At 52.2% G+C, this 18,064-nt stretch overlaps 2 protein-coding genes across 2 annotated transcripts; both read right to left on the minus strand.

The window, feature by feature from the left end:
- Positions 1-8,316: 8,316 nt before the first annotated feature.
- On the minus strand, positions 8,317-11,032 carry LOC136551492 (tubulin-folding cofactor C-like). Its single transcript, XM_066543039.1, has 2 exons — positions 9,806-11,032; positions 8,317-8,676 (listed from the first exon to the last, which is right to left on the minus strand). Exon 1 carries the CDS (start codon positions 10,882-10,884, stop codon positions 9,841-9,843), a length of 1,044 nt encoding a protein of 347 aa, XP_066399136.1. The 5' UTR covers positions 10,885-11,032; the 3' UTR covers positions 8,317-8,676; positions 9,806-9,840.
- Positions 11,033-13,520: 2,488 nt separating this feature from the next.
- LOC136551493 (tubulin-folding cofactor C-like) lies at positions 13,521-16,445 on the minus strand. The gene is made up of 2 exons (XM_066543040.1): positions 15,175-16,445; positions 13,521-14,045 (listed from the first exon to the last, which is right to left on the minus strand). The coding sequence occupies exon 1, from the start codon at positions 16,251-16,253 to the stop codon at positions 15,210-15,212; it is 1,044 nt and encodes a 347-aa protein (XP_066399137.1). The 5' UTR covers positions 16,254-16,445; the 3' UTR covers positions 13,521-14,045; positions 15,175-15,209.
- Positions 16,446-18,064: the final 1,619 nt, after the last annotated feature.

The raw sequence follows: 18,064 nt of genomic DNA on the forward strand, positions 1-18,064 counted from the left end.
CCCAAAGCAGGGCTTGGCCCGCCTCGGCACTGATACACCATTGGAGGACACCTGAGGGACTTCGCCTGTACAATTCGTCATTGTAGAGGGCGTAGGTCTTGGCTTGGCGTGCAAGCCATCGCGCTTCGGTTCTAGTCGTCAGGAAGCTCCCCCCGATCAAGCCAATCGAGGAACGGGATTCGCCAATCCACGTCCTGATCAGTCTGCGGAGGCTAGGCGTTGACTTCCATGACCTCAGGGCTCGGTCGAGGGGGCCTCGGCAGTAGAGGGGGCGTCGAGCTTTGCCGTGGGTTCCACAGGTGGGCCCTCCTCTGTTGCCGAGGTGTAGCCAATGGAAGGTTTGTGGAGGTCTCTGGTGAAGATGTTCGGGGGGACCAGGGCCCGTGCCGAGGCCATCTTTGCCAGCTCGTCGGCGGCCTCGTTGTACTTCCGCGCTGACGTGATTTAGTTCGAGACCGTTGAACTTGTCTTCTAGGCGTCGTACCAACTTGCAGTAAGCCTCCATTTTGGGGTCGAGGTAGTTTGACTCCATCACTTGATCTATGACGAGCCGCGAGTCGCCTCGGACGTCGAGGCGCCGTGCCCCAAGTTCGATGGTGACTTGTAGGCCGTTGATGAGGGCCTCGTATTCGGCCACGTTGTTGGAGGCGGCGAAGTGGAGCCGTACCATGTAGCGCATGTGTACTCCGAGGGACGAAATGAAGAGCAGACCCGCGCCTGCCCCAGTCTTCATCAGGGATCCGTCGAAGTACAGGGTCCAGCACTCCGTCTGAATTTGAGCAGGTGGCAGTTGGGTATCTGTCCATTCAGCCACGAAATCGGCTAAGACCTAAGACTTGATCGCCTTTCGAGGCGCAAAGGTCAGGGTTTCCCCCATAAGCTCGAATAGCCCACTTGGCTATCCTGCCCGAGGCCTCCCGGCTATGAACTATCTCGCCTAGGGGGAAAGATGATACCACAGTCACTAGGTGTGACTCGAAGTAGTGACGCAGTTTGTGCCGGGCCAGGACCACGACGTAGACCAGCTTCTAGATGTGGGGGTAGCGTGCTTTGGTCTCGAAGAGCACCTCGCTGATGAAATAAACAGGTCGTTGGGTGGGCAGAGTATGTCCCTCCTCTTGCCTCTCTACCACTACGGCAGCGCTGACCACTTGGGTCGTTGCGGCAACGTAGAGTAAGAGGGCCTCGTCCATGGCTGGGGGTATCAGGACGGGAGGATTCGTGAGCAGTGCTTTGAGTCTGTCGAGGGCTTCTTCGGCCTCGGGAGTCCAAGAAAAACGCTCGGATTTTCTCAAGAGTCGGTACAGAGGCAATTCTTTTTCGCCGAGGCGCGAGATGAAGCGGCTCAGGGCCGCAAGGCATCCCATGACCCTCTGTACTCCCTTGAGGTCTCTGATTAGTCCCATGCCGGTTATGGCTGAGACCTTCTCTGGGTTGGCTTCAATGCCGCGTTCCAAGACTATGAATCCCAAGAGCATGCCTCGGGGGACCCCGAACACACACTTCTCGGGATTGAGCTTGATGCCCTTCTCTCTAAGGCATTTGAAGGTTATCCTCAAGTCATCGACGAGACCCTCAGCCTTTCTGGTCTTGACCACGATGTCGTCTACGTAGGCTTCGACGGTCTGCCCAATGTTGTCGCCAAAGACCTAGGTCATGCACCGCTGGTACGTGGCACCTGCGTTTCTGAGGCCGAAGGGCATCATCACGTAGCAGTACATGCCGAATGGTGCGACGAAAGAAGTCGCGAGCTGGTCGGACTCTTTCATCTTGATTTGGTGGTAACCAGAATATGCATCAAGGAAGGACAGGGTCTCGCACCCTGCAGTGGAATCAATGATTTGATCGATTCAGGGCAATGGAAAGGGGACTTTTGGACAGGCTTTGTTCAAACCGGTGTAGTCTACGCATATCCTCCATTTCCCGTTTTTCTTCTTGACTAACACGGGGTTAGCCAACCACTCTGGGTGGGACACTTCTTTGATGAATCCTGGCCGCCAAGAGTTTCTGTACCTCCTCTCCAATGGCCCTGCGCTTTTCCTCGTCAAAGCGGCGCAGGCGTTGCCTCACCGGTCTAGATCCGGCCCGGATGTCCAGGGCGTGCTCGGCGACCTCCCTCGGTATGCCGGCATGTCCGAGGGACTCCATGCAAATATGTCGGCGTTCGCACGGAGAAAGTCGACGAGCACGGCTTCCTATTTGATGTCGAGGGTGGCGCTGATCCTTAGTGCTCGATCGTCGGGGTAGGCAGGGTCGACAGGGATGAGTTTGATGGCCTCGTCGGGCTCGAACGCCCCACGTGCGACGCTTGGAGTCAGGCGCCTCGCCACTGAGTTGGTCGAGGTGGGCGATGAGGGTCTCGGCCTCCGCAAGAGCCTCGGCGTACTCGATGCACTCAACGTCGCAGTCGTATGCATGTTCGTATGTGGACTCAATCGTGATGATACCGCTGGGGCCTGGCATCTTGAGCTTGAGGTAGGTATAGTTGGGGACTGCCATGAACTTGGCATAGCATGGCTGCCCCAGAATGGCATGGTAGGCTCCCCCGAACCTGACTACCTCAAAGGTAAGGACTTCCTTGAGGTAGTTGGAGGGGGTGCCGAAGCAGACGGAAAGGTCGATGCGCCCGAGGGGTCGCGTGTGCTTCCCTAGCACGACGCCGTGGAAAGGTGCGATGTCGCCTCGGAGCCGCGACCGGTCGATCTCCAAGAGCTCCAGGGTGTTGGCGTAGAGGATGTTGAGGCCGCTGCCTCCGTCCATCAACACCTTAGAGAGTCAGGTGTTGCCGATGATCGGGTCGACAACCAGTGGGTACTGCCCTGGGATTCGGAACATGGTCAGGGTGGTCATCTTGATCGAAGGTGATCGCCTCTCAAGACCAGTCGAGGTACTGGGGGTGGCCACCTTGATCGAGAAGACTTCTCGGCATTCCCTCTTGCGCTGCCGTGCCGTAAGGCATGCTGAGGGCCCACCGAAGATCATGAAGGCGTTGCGTACCTTGGGGAACCCATCGTCCTTGTCTTCGTCCCGGCCGCCGACGCCCTTCTGCTTAGCGTCAGTCGTCGGGGAGCCCAAGCCTGGCATAGTAACGCCACAGCATGGTGCAATCCTCGAGAGCGTGCTTGACTGGGCCCTGGTGGTAAGGGCAGGGTTTCTTGAGCATGTTGTCGAAGGGCCTAGGGCCTTTGAAGCCTCAGGGGTTCTTGCGTTCTGCGGCCGTGACCAGATCAGCCTCCAGGACCTCCTGCTTCCCCAGGCGCCCCTTTTTCTTTCTCTTGGGGAGGTGGGAGGCTGAGGCCTCGGGGGCCTCGTCCCTCCGCTTACCCTTGGTGTCGATGTCAGGGAAGATGGCTCCAACAGCCTCTTCACCCGAGGCAAAGCTGGTGGCGATGTCGAGGAGCGCGGCAACAGAGCGCGGCACGTTCCGACCTAACTCTCGAACCAAGTCCTAACAAGAGGTGCCGGAGAGGAAAGCCTGGACGATCTCCGAGTCGCCGACGCTGGGCAACTCGGTGCACTGTTTGGAGAAGCACCAGATGAAGTCTCGGAGAGACTCGTCCGGCTTCTGGCGACAGCTCTTAAGATCCCAGGAGTTCCTAGGGCGCACGTTTGTGCCCTAGAAGTTCCCGACGAAGATCCTAACCAAGTCACGCCAGTCGTGGATTTGCGAGGGAGGAAGGTGCTCGAGCCAGGCTCGCGCTGAGTCTGATAAGAGCAAGGGGAGGTTGCGGATGATGAGCAGGTCATCGTCCACGCCACCTAGCTAGGCAAGCTAGGCGGTAATCGGCAAGCCAGAGTTCAGGGTTGGTCTCGCCGTTATACTTCGAGAGATTGGCTGGTCGCCGAAACCGGGCGGGGAAAAGAGCAGCGCGGATGGCCCTGCTGAAGACCCGGGGGCCTGGCGGTTCAGGGGAAGGACTGCGGTCCTCCCCGCTGTCGTAGCGACCACCTCGGTGTGGGTGGTAGCCCCGAGCAGGCCCCTCGTTGTCGTGGCGTCGTCGCTTGCTGACCACCTCATGGTCTCTTCTGTACCTCGTGTCGATTGCCGAGGCGGTCCAGAAGCACGGGGACCTTGTGGGCTATCGGCGCTCGGTCGGGCTCGGGACGAGCCTGGGCTTCCCTGTCCTGCCGAGGCGGTGCCGTGGGCAGGTTCGAGGCGCCCCCGTGTCGTCGGGAGGTGGAACTCTCGGCCTGCTAAACCACGGCGGTCTCTAGGAGATCCCGGAGCTCGCCGCGGACCCGCCGCCCCTCTGTGGTAGAAGGCTCAGGCATTGCGCGGACCAGCATTGCCGCAGCCGCAATGTTCTGGCTAGCGCGATTGAAGACTGGGGGTTGCTCACTCCCTTCGTCGTCATGGATGCGGTGATGCACATCAGTGGGCCCTCCGTCGGGCTCCCCCGCCTTCAGCCGCGACCTCGCTGTTCCTGTTCGAGAGTCTCGAAGCTGCTACAGAAGGAGTTGGTCTTGTTCGACCTTGGCCTGGAGCTCACGGAGCTATTCTAGGTCTAGGCACTGGGGTCGCGCAAGAGCGACGTTCTCATTTCGTGCGGCCGGCAGGACGGCGCATGGAAGTGTGGCGGTGCCCGCACCTGGGCGAAGCGGGGAACGGCTACCTGCCCCCTCGTCCTCTTCGCCCACCCTCGGCATCCCGAGCCCGACGTGAAAACACTCACGAGTGGGGTCGTAGGTGCCTTCATCGTCGGAGTCGGAGTAGCCGAAGCAGTAGTCGCTTGTAGCCAAGAACTGGCGTAAAGCCCCAGGGTCGTGGAGTCCGGAGAAATCCACTTCGGGCCATGCCTCGTCCTCATCCGAGGAGTCAGCGTGGGTGCTCAGGTCGAAAGCGAAGCGCTGGCGGCGTTCCGAGGGATCCTTGTGAGCGGCAGTGTAAGCGTAGGCGTAAGAGGCGGCGGCATTTCTCAACCCAAAGGGGTATGGGGATGGTGCCGTCGCTAGATTCTGCTCCGCTGGGGTCGGTTCTTCAGGGAGTGGTGGAGCGGAGCTTGACGACTGGACATCGCCGCGTGCCACCGGCGATTTTCCTTTAGTCCAAGCTTAGGCTAGACAGGTCCCCAGCCAGGGACCCTGTGCCAACAGCTGGTCGTAGGATATCAGCGGGGAGTGGCGTGCCGCCCTAGATTCGCGTAGCGTCGGGGTGGTCTTGCTCGCGTCATGCCTGGCTGAGCGCGGCGAGAGCGGCCGCCCGAGCGCCGCTTGCGCCTAGGCTGCCGGTGCGTAACTTCATCGTCGGACGGTGGGGCTCGAGGAGTGAGGAGTACCATGTCGTACTCATGCCCTAGAGACATGAACTCTAGGCTCCCGAACTAAACCACGGTGCCGAGACACAATGGTCGTGCGGGGTCTGCCATCCGGAACCTACTGGGATGACGAAACTAACACGCAGAGGCCCCTACCTGGCGCGCCAACTGTCGGTGTTTCGAACCGAGGGGTCCTCAACCAACCAGTGAATTTGTTCTGCGTGTTCCCAATCCCAGATGGTGATACAAAGAGACACAAGGTTTATACTGGTTCAGGCAATCGATGCCCTACGTCCAGTCTGAGAGATCGATCGTGTATTCCTTGCACCGAAGTGCTCGTAGTAGGGGGTTACAAGCTAGGTGAGAGAGGAAGCTAGTCCCAGGTCTCGGCAAGGCGTCGTGTGGGCCGCTTGAGACGTTGTTCTCAGGCGGCTGGGATGTGTGCGTGTGTTACAATGTGTTACCGGGTCTCTCTCCCACAAAATGGCCCAAGTCCTCTCCTTTTATAGCCTGAAGGGAGGACAAGGACAGTACATGAGCTAACTATACGGTGTCGTGTGAATAGAGGCGGCGTGTCCGGGCCCTGTAGCCTATTCCTATGGCGGCCTGGTCGTCGGAGTGGTCCGTCCTTGGAGCATTAGGGCGGCGTGGTCGTCCCATCCGATCCTGTGCATCGCGGGAGCCCCGGGACTGCCTCGGAGTGGGTGCAGCGGTGAACGTGCAAGCCACTGTGGATGGACTGTGTGCGAGGCCGAGACTTGGTCGGTGCCGAGGATGCACCGCAGTGGAGGGGTCTCGGCAGGCACGAACCCCAAGATAGCCGAGACTTTGGTGTACAGTGTCGAGGCCTCGAGTGGGCGGCTGATCGTGGGCACAGCGTTAGGACACAGTGGTCGGTAATCCCCGCCGTGCCCTGTCCCAGCCGGTATGGCGCTGATGCGACCTCAGGTCCCGTCGGCCATTCTATGGCGTTGAGCCGTCGTCCGGCTGAGATTATGGGAGTGGTTGAAGCATTAATGAGACATGACGTGCTGTCTGGAGGGTCGGTCGAGGCGGGGGCGACGGGCTGCGGATGAGCCGGGCTTGAGCGACACGGAGAATGAGGCCTCGCGCGAGACGGAGATCGGACTCCTTGCCGAGGCATGCCGCGAGAGGCCTCACGCGATACGGAGAATGCGCCCCCTGCCGAGGCCTTCCGTGGAGAGCCTCGCGCGAGGCAGAGTTCATGTCAGGATGCCGAGACCTCCTGCACGAGGCTCGAGGCGAGGAGGAGGGCCCAGTGGGCTCGGTTGTGGCGAGTGAGGGGCCCACGGCTTACCTTCTAGCTTTATTTTTTGATGGGACTTTAGCGACCCTTTTAATTGTTCGCTCGGGGTACCCCGTTCTAAGGTACCCGACAAGACGTGATTAGCCAAAGCAACTTTTATTCAACCAAACGAAAGCCAGTATTGCACACAACAGTGTAAACCAGAGCAGTATATAAACATCAACTAAACACAAAAAAACAGAGGTGAGGGAGTCATACCTCATGCACGAGACCATTGAAACCTAAAATCCAAATGTAAACTTGATCAAAGGCAAATAGAGGATGGAAGGAAGAGAAGAGAGAGAAGACAACAACATAAGCTTACCTCGAGCTCTCCCAGAATGAAGGGAGAGAGAAGAGAGGGAGGAAAAAGGAGGTGGGCCGTGGCCTTATTGATGTAGACAAGGTCCGATCTTCCGAAAGGTATGATAGCGTCGATTGGTGGAGACTCGACGTTTACGATCTAGGCTTCGAACCAAGACTGATTCGGACCCCTACAACCGTTACACCATAGCTCCGTTGGTTATCAACCACGCGAACACGATTGACCTCACCGAGAAGGCTTTTCCTGCAAGCGAATCGAGAACACAAGCAAGAACAGGATGAACGTAATCTGAAATTGCAAATAAATATGAGGCTTGCGATAACAAAAAAGAGATCAAGTCTTTATTCGAAAGGACTAATCGCCACAGACGAATAAGATCAAGAACAGGGGCCCTGGTTCACAGCAAGCAGCCTTGGTGGCACAGTTGCAGCAAAACGATATCTGTTTCACGAGGAAATCAAGAACTAAACAAAACCCAAACCCTAAGGAGAGCGACGGCTGCTAATTATAGTGTCTTGGGCGTCACCCCCCTGGACGCGCCCCCTAATGGGCCCAAACACGATACACGATTCGAACGGACCAAAATATGATGTTGCAGCACCCTGACAGATTCTAGACGCTGACTTGTTTCGACGATTCTCGTTGATTCTGAAGGTCTTTTGACGTGACCACTTGGATTGGCTTCCTTACCAAATTAGCTTTCCAACCATATGCTGGATCGTCGAAAACGGAGTCCGGATGCGTCCTGGGTGACCAGTTTAAGGCAGACTAGTCCTGGAACCCGAGATGGGCTCCAACTTCAGTTGGACTGGGACTCTACCATGAAAAAGATGAATTGAACGTCCATGCTGGACCTCCTCGTCTCCTTGGCTTGTATGCGACGAAGTAGTGATGTCCTCATCACTTATATGGGCCTGTCGAGCCAGCCCTCCTAGCGTGACAGCCCAGTCGCGCAGGAGGCGCTGGCACGACAGCCCGGGACCCACGCTACGCCACGCCAGCTCCGGTCAACCATCTACGCCAGCGTGGCTTCCCTTGTCGCGCCAGTGCATGTGGCGCGACAATGTGTTCACGCGCGTGGGTGTGTGTGTGTTGGGGGTACTCTAACATCATTAACAAACAAAAGAATAAACAGAGGGATTCTAACTGTACATTTGTTTCTTAATGCACATTACACGACATTTGACCCAACGAAAAATAAGTATGTTAAATACATCAGCAACACCCTGAATTCAGATATGTTAATTTCCCAAAAAAAATATCCTAAAGACCGATTAAAAAAAACTTTGATCATATACATTGCAAATTTTATATTATTCGTGCTGCTGAACTGTATAATAAGATTGGAGCTAACCTTGAAATCACCTTCAATGGTACCAGTACCATCAGAGATTTCAGCAAAAGAATCATGTATATCATGGAGTATCTCATTGACTATTTGCTCATTTTTAGTAGGCATTTTTTCTGGTGCTGCGTTACTCATCAGCTTTCCTCCTTTGCTGCTTTCAAATGGTGAAGAGGAAGCTCCAACCAGAGATTTGACAACTGGACTTGTCTTTTCAGAATCCATGTTAGAATTCTCCCCAGTTTCAGAAACATTAGACTGTCCTGAAGAACATGTAACTGAAGGAGATGCTACCTTTGCAACTGTAGTTGCAACAGAACACCTGTTCTCCTTTGCTTCAAAGAGCTTTGGCCGTGTTCAAATAAAGCAGATCCCATCAGTTCAATACCAGCTTCACCGCACAGGTGTTGAATCCTCTCCCTTAAAGTTTCAGGTCTTCTATGACCTGGATGAGGATCAAAAGCTTAATTCAAAAGATAGTTCACTATTGAAGATGTCAACAAGAGGCATAAAGATCAATGGACAAAGTGTTAAATTTTAGCTTGATCCTTATATTTTAATAGATGAATTAATGAACCCCAAGGTTGATTGCAAAAAAAATGACCAAGAAAGAATAGGCACTAAATATACATTTTTCCATGTTTGGACAAACCATACCTTTTTCCATATGGCCTTCAAATCACCGCCAATGTTATCTGATTCGCTTTCATTAGTTATTTTGCATGTTTGGATCATTGACAGCTCAAGCTTGCATGCAGACCTAATGAGGTCGTCCTCTAATGATTTAGCATCTTTTACTTTCCATGACACAAAATGGTAAAGATGACCACACCAAGCTTTGTCAAAGGCAACCAGCTGAGTTCTGAATTTCTTCAGATCAGCAACGATGGATGAAGATTCCTCATAACTAGAACATCCAGGAGCGGCATCATCTACAACTGGCTGCCTCGATATGCATGCACCATCTAGCTCAGTGCCTAATTAAGCATGACTAATTAAACAAACAAATATGCATGCTCTTAGCATACGGGTGCAGCGAAGCGCGCCAATCTTTCTAGTTGAATATATAGTCCACAAATGAGAAGCTGAACAATAGAAGTCTCAGGGATCGCAGTCGCAGCCACAAACGCATGCACACCGCACAAGATAACACCAATGGAGTCATGGAGAAGACAACGATTTATGAAGAGTCAGAAGTTTACATGCATACAAAATGATTTTCATGTGACGTGGCTTACATCCAGAATGCTCTACCTTATGGTGTCTAGTTTGAAATTATTTGAATCTTTTATGTTGTCCTTTTGGTATTTATTTGTTAGTAAATTCTTTCATTATCTACTATAATTAGTCTACGTTGACAAACCGAACTATATAGAATTTCAATTGACTTTGACAACATGTAACCACCTCATACTTGATCATATTTAGTATAAAAACAAGTGTCACTCCATATTGTCCACACTAATATTATCATAGATAGAATTAAGTGACAATAACATGATCAAATGACACTAACACGATGAACTAACAATTGTGTTCATACTAAATAAACTAATGAATCCATAGAAGCAAACCAAATGAGAGCTGACAGCAATCCTGCCAAAGCAGGTCAGCTATCATCCTCCTGTTCATGAACCTCCGAAATGTTGACAGTCTGCAACCATTCTTCCTTTGGAACCAAACACCAATTTGGTGACTGCATTGCCTTGAGCCACTTGAAGTCATCCACATTAGCCCAATTACCGGTCTCCTCCTCAAGTCCAGAGTCCTTTAAATCTTCTTCAATTCCTTCATAATTCAAAGCATATGGTGCAAATCTCACACCACTGCAATCCTCAATGATAGGCCTACTCCTCACCCGCAAGTAGAAATCTGTCACCCTCGCCTCATGAATCCTGATCTGGTGTGCTGCCATCACAAATATGCAGCCTTGGACGTCCTCTATAAGCACAGAACCAAGAATAGCTCCAACGAACACACGGCAATCTCTCATCTTGTGGATGTACAGAGCCCGGCATTTGCCCTTGAGATAGACCTCGCAGGAAACCAAATCCGCGAGCGTGAAATCCCCATCCTTGTCGTTGGAGACTCGCAGATCCTTCACAAAGGTGGCGCCGTTCTTGCCCCGGAACCCGAACCCTGGTAGGATCACGTCCAGACTAGGCTTCGGCTGCTCCGGAGGAGGTGGCTGCGGAGGCGATGCGGTGACATGATCCTGAGGCGGGTTTTTAAGATTCCTGTTCTTGTTCCTGAAGGAGAAGGATTTCTTGGGACGGAGCTCAGAGGCGGCGACCCTGTGTGCCGTGCGGAGGTCGCCGGCGGTGGCGAGGGCGGCGCGCAGCTCGTAGGGGGGCAGCGCGTGGGACGCCTCGGCGATGAGGCGATCGATGTCATCGATGGCGGCCGCAGCAGCCGCCAGAGATGCGGTTGCGTCGTCTTCGGAAGAGGAGCGGCAGGCGGTGAGTGCTGACTCCGCGGCGAGCTTGGCGCCGGCGAAGCGGGAAAGGAAGGCCTCGACGGGCGAGGCGTCAGAGGAATCGGAGGGTGGGGCGCCGGCAGAGGAGGAGCGCTTGGAGAGGCGTTCGATCATGGCGAGGTGCTTGCGGTGGCCCCCACCGGCGGCGGCCTTTAGCTGATCAGGCTCCGGTTCCATTCCGGCGGGCGGCGGCGGCTCCGCTGGATCGCGCGGAGGAGTGAAGCTGGATCGCGCGGAGGAGTGAAGGCGTCGAGCCGTCGACGGAACGGACTATGGAAGCGAACACCAGTCCTCTCCACAGTCCACTCCACCACTCGAGCGATCGGACCAGCCCAGAAGAGGCCCAATGAGATTGCCAATAGAATTAAATGCAGTTTACAATGTGTTACCGGGTCTCTCTCCCACAAAACGGCCCAAGTCCTCTCCTTTTATAGCCTGAAGGGAGGACAAGGACAGTACATGAGCTAACTATACGGTGTCGTGTGAATAGAGGCGGCGTGTCCGGGCCCTGTAGCCTGTTCCTATGGCGGCTGGTCGTCGGAGTGGTCCGTCCTTGGAGCACTGGGCGGCGTGGTCGTCCCATCCGATCCTGTGCATCGCGGGAGCCCCGGACTGCCTCGGAGTGGGTGCAGCGGTGAACGTGCAAGCCACTGTGGACGGACTGTGTGCGAGGCCGAGACTTGGTCGGTGCCGAGGATGCACCGCAGTGGAGGGGTCTCGGCAGGCACGAACCCCAAGATAGCCGAGACTTGGTGTACAGTGTCGAGGCCTCGAGTGGGCGGCTGATCGTGGGCACAGCGTTAGGACACAGTGGTCGGTAATCCCCGCCGTGCCCTGTCCCAGCCGGTATGGCGCTGATGCGACCTCAGGTCCGTCGGCCATTCTATGGCGTTGAGCCGTCGTCCGGCTGAGATTATGGGAGTGGTTGAAGCATTAATGAGACATGACGTGCTGTCTGGAGGGTCGGTCGAGGCGGGGGCGACGGGCTGCGGATGAGCCGGGCTTGAGCGACACGGAGAATGAGGCCTCGCGCGAGACGGAGATCGGACTCCTTGCCGAGGCATGCCGCGAGAGGCCTCACGCGATACGGAGAATGCGCCCCCTGCCGAGGCCTTCCGTGGAGAGCCTCGCGCGAGGCAGAGTTCATGTCAGGATGCCGAGACCTCCTGCACGAGGCTCGAGGCGAGGAGGAGGGCCCAGTGGGCTCGGTTGTGGCGAGTGAGGGGCCCACGGCTTACCTTCTAGCTTTATTTTTTGATGGGACTTTAGCGACCCTTTTAATTGTTCGCTCGGGGTACCCCGTTCTAAGGTACCCGACAAGACGTGATTAGCCAAAGCAACTTTTATTCAACCAAACGAAAGCCAGTATTGCACACAACAGTGTAAACCAGAGCAGTATATAAACATCAACTAAACACAAAAAAACAGAGGTGAGGGAGTCATACCTCATGCACGAGACCATTGAAACCTAAAATCCAAATGTAAACTTGATCAAAGGCAAATAGAGGATGGAAGGAAGAGAAGAGAGAGAAGACAACAACATAAGCTTACCTCGAGCTCTCCCAGAATGAAGGGAGAGAGAAGAGAGGGAGGAAAAAGGAGGTGGGCCGTGGCCTTATTGATGTAGACAAGGTCCGATCTTCCGAAAGGTATGATAGCGTCGATTGGTGGAGACTCGACGTTTACGATCTAGGCTTCGAACCAAGACTGATTCGGACCCCTGCAACCGTTACACCATAGCTCCGTTGGTTATCAACCACGCGAACACGATTGACCTCACCGAGAAGGCTTTCCTGCAAGCGAATCGAGAACACAAGCAAGAACAGGATGAACGTAATCTGAAATTGCAAATAAATATGAGGCTTGCGATAACAAAAAAGAGATCAAGTCTTTATTCGAAAGGACTAATCGCCACAGACGAATAAGATCAAGAACAGGGGCCCTGGTTCACAACAAGCAGCCTTGGCGGCACAGTTGCAGCAAAACGATATCTGTTTCACGAGGAAATCAAGAACTAAACAAAACCCAAACCCTAAGGAGAGCGACGGCTGCTAATTATAGTGTCTTGGGCGTCACCCCCCTGGACGCGCCCCCTAATGGGCCCAAACACGATACACGATTCAACGGACCAAAATATGATGTTGCAGCACCCTGACAGATTCTAGACGCTGACTTGTTTCGACGATTCTCGTTGATTCTGAAGGTCTTTTGACGTGACCACTTGGATTGGCTTCCTTACCAAATTAGCTTTCCAACCATATGTGGATCGTCGAAAACGGAGTCCGGATGCGTCCTGGGTGACCAGTTTAAGGCAGACTAGTCCTGGAACCCGAGATGGGCTCCAACTTCAGTTGGACTGGGACTCTACCATGAAAAAGATGAATTGAACATCCATGCTGGACCTCCTCGTCTCCTTGGCTTGTATGCGACGAAGTAGTGATGTCCTCATCACTTATATGGGCCTGTCGAGCCAGCCCTCCTAGCGTGACAGCCCAGTCGCGCAGGAGGCGCTGGCGCGACAGCCCGGGACCCACGCTACGCCACGCCAGCTCCGGTCAACCATCTACGCCAGCGTGGCTTCCCTTGTCGCGCCAGTGCATGTGGCGCGACAATGTGTTCACGCGCGTGGGTGTGTGTGTGTTGGGGGTACTCTAACATCATTAACAAACAAAAGAATAAACAGAGGGATTCTAACTGTACATTTGTTTCTTAATGCACATTACACGACATTTGACCCAACGAAAAATAAGTATGTTAAATACACCAGCAACACCCTGAATTCAGATATGTTAATTTCCCAAAAAAAATATCCTAAAGACCGATTAAAAAAAACTTTGATCATATACATTGCAAATTTTATATTATTTGTGCTGCTGAACTGTATAATAAGATTGGAGCTAACCTTGAAATCACCTTCAATGGTACCAGTACCATCAGAGATTTCAGCAAAAGAATCATGTATATCATGGAGTATCTCATTGACTATTTGCTCATTTTTAGTAGGCATTTTTTCTGGTGCTGCGTTACTCATCAGCTTTCCTCCTTTGCTGCTTTCAAATGGTGAAGAGGAAGCTCCAACCAGAGATTTGACAACTGGACTTGTCTTTTCAGAATCCATGTTAGAATTCTCCCCAGTTTCAGAAACATTAGACTGTCCTGAAGAACATGTAACTGAAGGAGATGCTACCTTTGCAACTGTAGTTGCAACAGAACACCTGTTCTCCTTTGCTTCAAAGAGCTTTGGCCGTGTTCAAATAAAGCAGATCCCATCAGTTCAATACCAGCTTCACCGCACAGGTGTTGAATCCTCTCCCTTAAAGTTTCAGGTCTTCTATGACCTGGATGAGGATCAAAAGCTTAATTCAAAAGATAGTTCACTATTGAAGATGTCAACAAGAGGCATAAAGATCAATGGACAAAGTGTTAAATTTTAGCTTGATCCTTATATTTTAATTGATGAATTAATGAACCCCAAGGTTGATTGCAAAAAAAATGACCAAGAAAGAATAGGCACTAAATATACATTTTTCCATGTTTGGACAAACCATACCTTTTTCCATATGGCCTTCAAATCACCGCCAATGTTATCTGATTCGCTTTCATTAGTTATTTTGCATGTTTGGATCATTGACAGCTCAAGCTTGCATGCAGACCTAATGAGGTCGTCCTCTAATGATTTAGCATCTTTTACTTTCCATGACACAAAATGGTAAAGATGACCACACCAAGCTTTGTCAAAGGCAACCAGCTGAGTTCTGAATTTCTTCAGATCAGCAACGATGGATGAAGATTCCTCATAACTAGAACATCCAGGAGCGGCATCATCTACAACTGGCTGCCTCGATATGCATGCACCATCTAGCTCAGTGCCTAATTAAGCATGACTAATTAAACAAACAAATATGCATGCTCTTAGCATACGGGTGCAGCGAAGCGCGCCAATCTTTCTAGTTGAATATATAGTCCACAAATGAGAAGCTGAACAATAGAAGTCTCAGGGATCGCAGTCGCAGCCACAAACGCATGCACACCGCACAAGATAACACCAATGGAGTCATGGAGAAGACAACGATTTATGAAGAGTCAGAAGTTTACATGCATACAAAATGATTTTCATGTGACGTGGCTTACATCCAGAATGCTCTACCTTATGGTGTCTAGTTTGAAATTATTTGAATCTTTTATGTTGTCCTTTTGGTATTTATTTGTTAGTAAATTCTTTCATTATCTACTATAATTAGTCTACGTTGACAAACCGAACTATATAGAATTTCAATTGACTTTGACAACATGTAACCACCTCATACTTGATCATATTTAGTATAAAAACAAGTGTCACTCCATATTGTCCACACTAATATTATCATAGATAGAATTAAGTGACAATAACATGATCAAATGACACTAACACGATGAACTAACAATTGTGTTCATACTAAATAAACTAATGAATCCATAGAAGCAAACCAAATGAGAGCTGACAGCAATCCTGCCAAAGCAGGTCAGCTATCATCCTCCTGTTCATGAACCTCCGAAATGTTGACAGTCTGCAACCATTCTTCCTTTGGAACCAAACACCAATTTGGTGACTGCATTGCCTTGAGCCACTTGAAGTCATCCACATTAGCCCAATTACCGGTCTCCTCCTCAAGTCCAGAGTCCTTTAAATCTTCTTCAATTCCTTCATAATTCAAAGCATATGGTGCAAATCTCACACCACTGCAATCCTCAATGATAGGCCTACTCCTCACCCGCAAGTAGAAATCTGTCACCCTCGCCTCATGAATCCTGATCTGGTGTGCTGCCATCACAAATATGCAGCCTTGGACGTCCTCTATAAGCACAGAACCAAGAATAGCTCCAACGAACACACGGCAATCTCTCATCTTGTGGATGTACAGAGCCCGGCATTTGCCCTTGAGATAGACCTCGCAGGAAACCAAATCCGCGAGCGTGAAATCCCCATCCTTGTCGTTGGAGACTCGCAGATCCTTCACAAAGGTGGCGCCGTTCTTGCCCCGGAACCCGAACCCTGGTAGGATCACGTCCAGACTAGGCTTCGGCTGCTCCGGAGGAGGTGGCTGCGGAGGCGATGCGGTGACATGATCCTGAGGCGGGTTTTTAAGATTCCTGTTCTTGTTCCTGAAGGAGAAGGATTTCTTGGGACGGAGCTCAGAGGCGGCGACCCTGTGTGCCGTGCGGAGGTCGCCGGCGGTGGCGAGGGCGGCGCGCAGCTCGTAGGGGGGCAGCGCGTGGGACGCCTCGGCGATGAGGCGATCGATGTCATCGATGGCGGCCGCAGCAGCCGCCAGAGATGCGGTTGCGTCGTCTTTGGAAGAGGAGCGGCAGGCGGTGAGTGCTGACTCCGCGGCGAGCTTGGCGCCGGCGAAGCGGGAAAGGAAGGCCTCGACGGGCGAGGCGTCAGAGGAATCGGAGGGTGGGGCGCCGGCAGAGGAGGAGCGCTTGGAGAGGCGTTCGATCATGGCGAGGTGCTTGCGGTGGCCCCCACCGGCGGCGGCCTTTAGCTGATCAGGCTCCGGTTCCATTCCGGCGGGCGGCGGCGGCTCCGCTGGATCGCGCGGAGGAGTGAAGCTGGATCGCGCGGAGGAGTGAAGGCGTCGAGCCGTCGACGGAACGGACTATGGAAGCGAACACCAGTCCTCTCCACAGTCCACTCCACCACTCGAGCGATCGGACCAGCCCAGAAGAGGCCCAATGAGATTGCCAATAGAATTAAATGCAGTCTAGGTCCACAAATTTGTTTAGGGGTGTCAGATAGGTCCATAAATTTAGAAAATACATTTGTGGTATAGTAATCTTGAGTTTTGGTTCACTCTAGGTCAATGTTGCCAAATAAGCAGGTTTATGCTGATGTGGCGTGTCCAGGGTGGACCCAGCTGTGTCACGTGAGCGACACATGATACCCAGCCAGCCCGCCTGTCTCTTTGCCAATACGCAGAAAGCCGCCGCCGCATCCTCCTTCCCTCTCTCTCAGTCACTGTCTCTCTCTTGGACTCCCCTGCTCCCTTCATTCTCTCTGCCCTTGCCTGCACCCTTGACTCTGTCGATCTCCTCCATGGCGCAACAGTGGATCGGCTCGGTCCCGAATTGGCGCAACCTTGACCTCCCTCTCATCATATGCTCGGATTGTAGCCGGCGGAGGGTGGTGCGGCGGGTTTCAACGCAGGAGCACAGCCGAGGGCAAGTTTTTTTACTGTTGCCCCTTCCATAAGGTAAGTTAGGGTTTGGAAAGTTTGGTTCTTGGTTGCCTGTGAGCTGCATCTCGATCTTGATTTCATTTTGGCTGCAGAGGAATTCGGGTTGTCCTTTTTTTCTACTGGGAAGATGAGTATGAGGAGCATCTGAAGGTGCTAGCTAGGGAAGTACTGTTGGCTCCATTGTTGGCAAGTGATGGAGAGCACAGCACTGGGGTTCCCAAAGTGGAGGCAATAGCTTCTGAGATGAAGGATATTGGGCTGGTAGCACCTAGGGAAGAACCAATGGTGAAGGAGTCAGGAGTGTTAGCAGTAGCACCTAGGGAAGAACTGCTTGTGACATTGAAAGCTCTGTGTTTTGTGTGTGTTTGTATGCTAGTAGTTCAGGTGCTGATCTTGTTAGTGTTGTTAATGAAGTGAATGGTACCATGTAGTGTTAGTACTGTTAGTGTAGTCAATGACATCATGTAAATTGTTAGTCTGTACTTTTGTTAACCATAATGATGCAATGGAATGACAGTTAGTATCATGCCATTGATCTTGAAATATTTGACACAAATTGTGAACCCAGTAATCTTTGAGGTTGACAGAAATATTTGACAGGCAATGTGACAGAAATATTTTAACAGAAATTGTGGACACAGGAAATATTTGACACCAACTGAGCTTGACATTGCATTGAAAAAGTTCACAAGCAGCATTCATGGCAACCAAGTCACCAACAGTAGCACTTTCATCTTACAGAACCAAAAGCATATCGTCTGTGTGTAACTGGTATCACCACCGGTCAATCAAAAACATCTATCACCACCTGTGTGTACTGGTGCCACCACCACTAAGTTACTCTAGTAATCTGACTTCCACTAAGTTACTCTAGTAATCTGACTTCCACTAAGTTACTCTAGTACCAAAATGATATCAGCATCCAAGTGTTACATCACATTGTTTTGGGTGCTACATCACATATTTACAGACAACGGCTGGATCAGGCCACACACAAGTTTTTTTTCTGTTGGAGTAGTCTTCTTCCCTGGCTTCTTTGCAACCTGAGGTTTCTCCTTGGGATTTGTAGGCTCCTTGCGCTTTCCTACTGCGGCTCTTCCTTTCTTGGTAGCAGTAGATGGTGCTACAGGTCTTGTAGC

Source organism: Miscanthus floridulus, chromosome 4 (assembly GCF_019320115.1).
Source record: "Miscanthus floridulus cultivar M001 chromosome 4, ASM1932011v1, whole genome shotgun sequence".
Classification (NCBI taxonomy): domain Eukaryota; kingdom Viridiplantae; phylum Streptophyta; class Magnoliopsida; order Poales; family Poaceae; genus Miscanthus; species Miscanthus floridulus.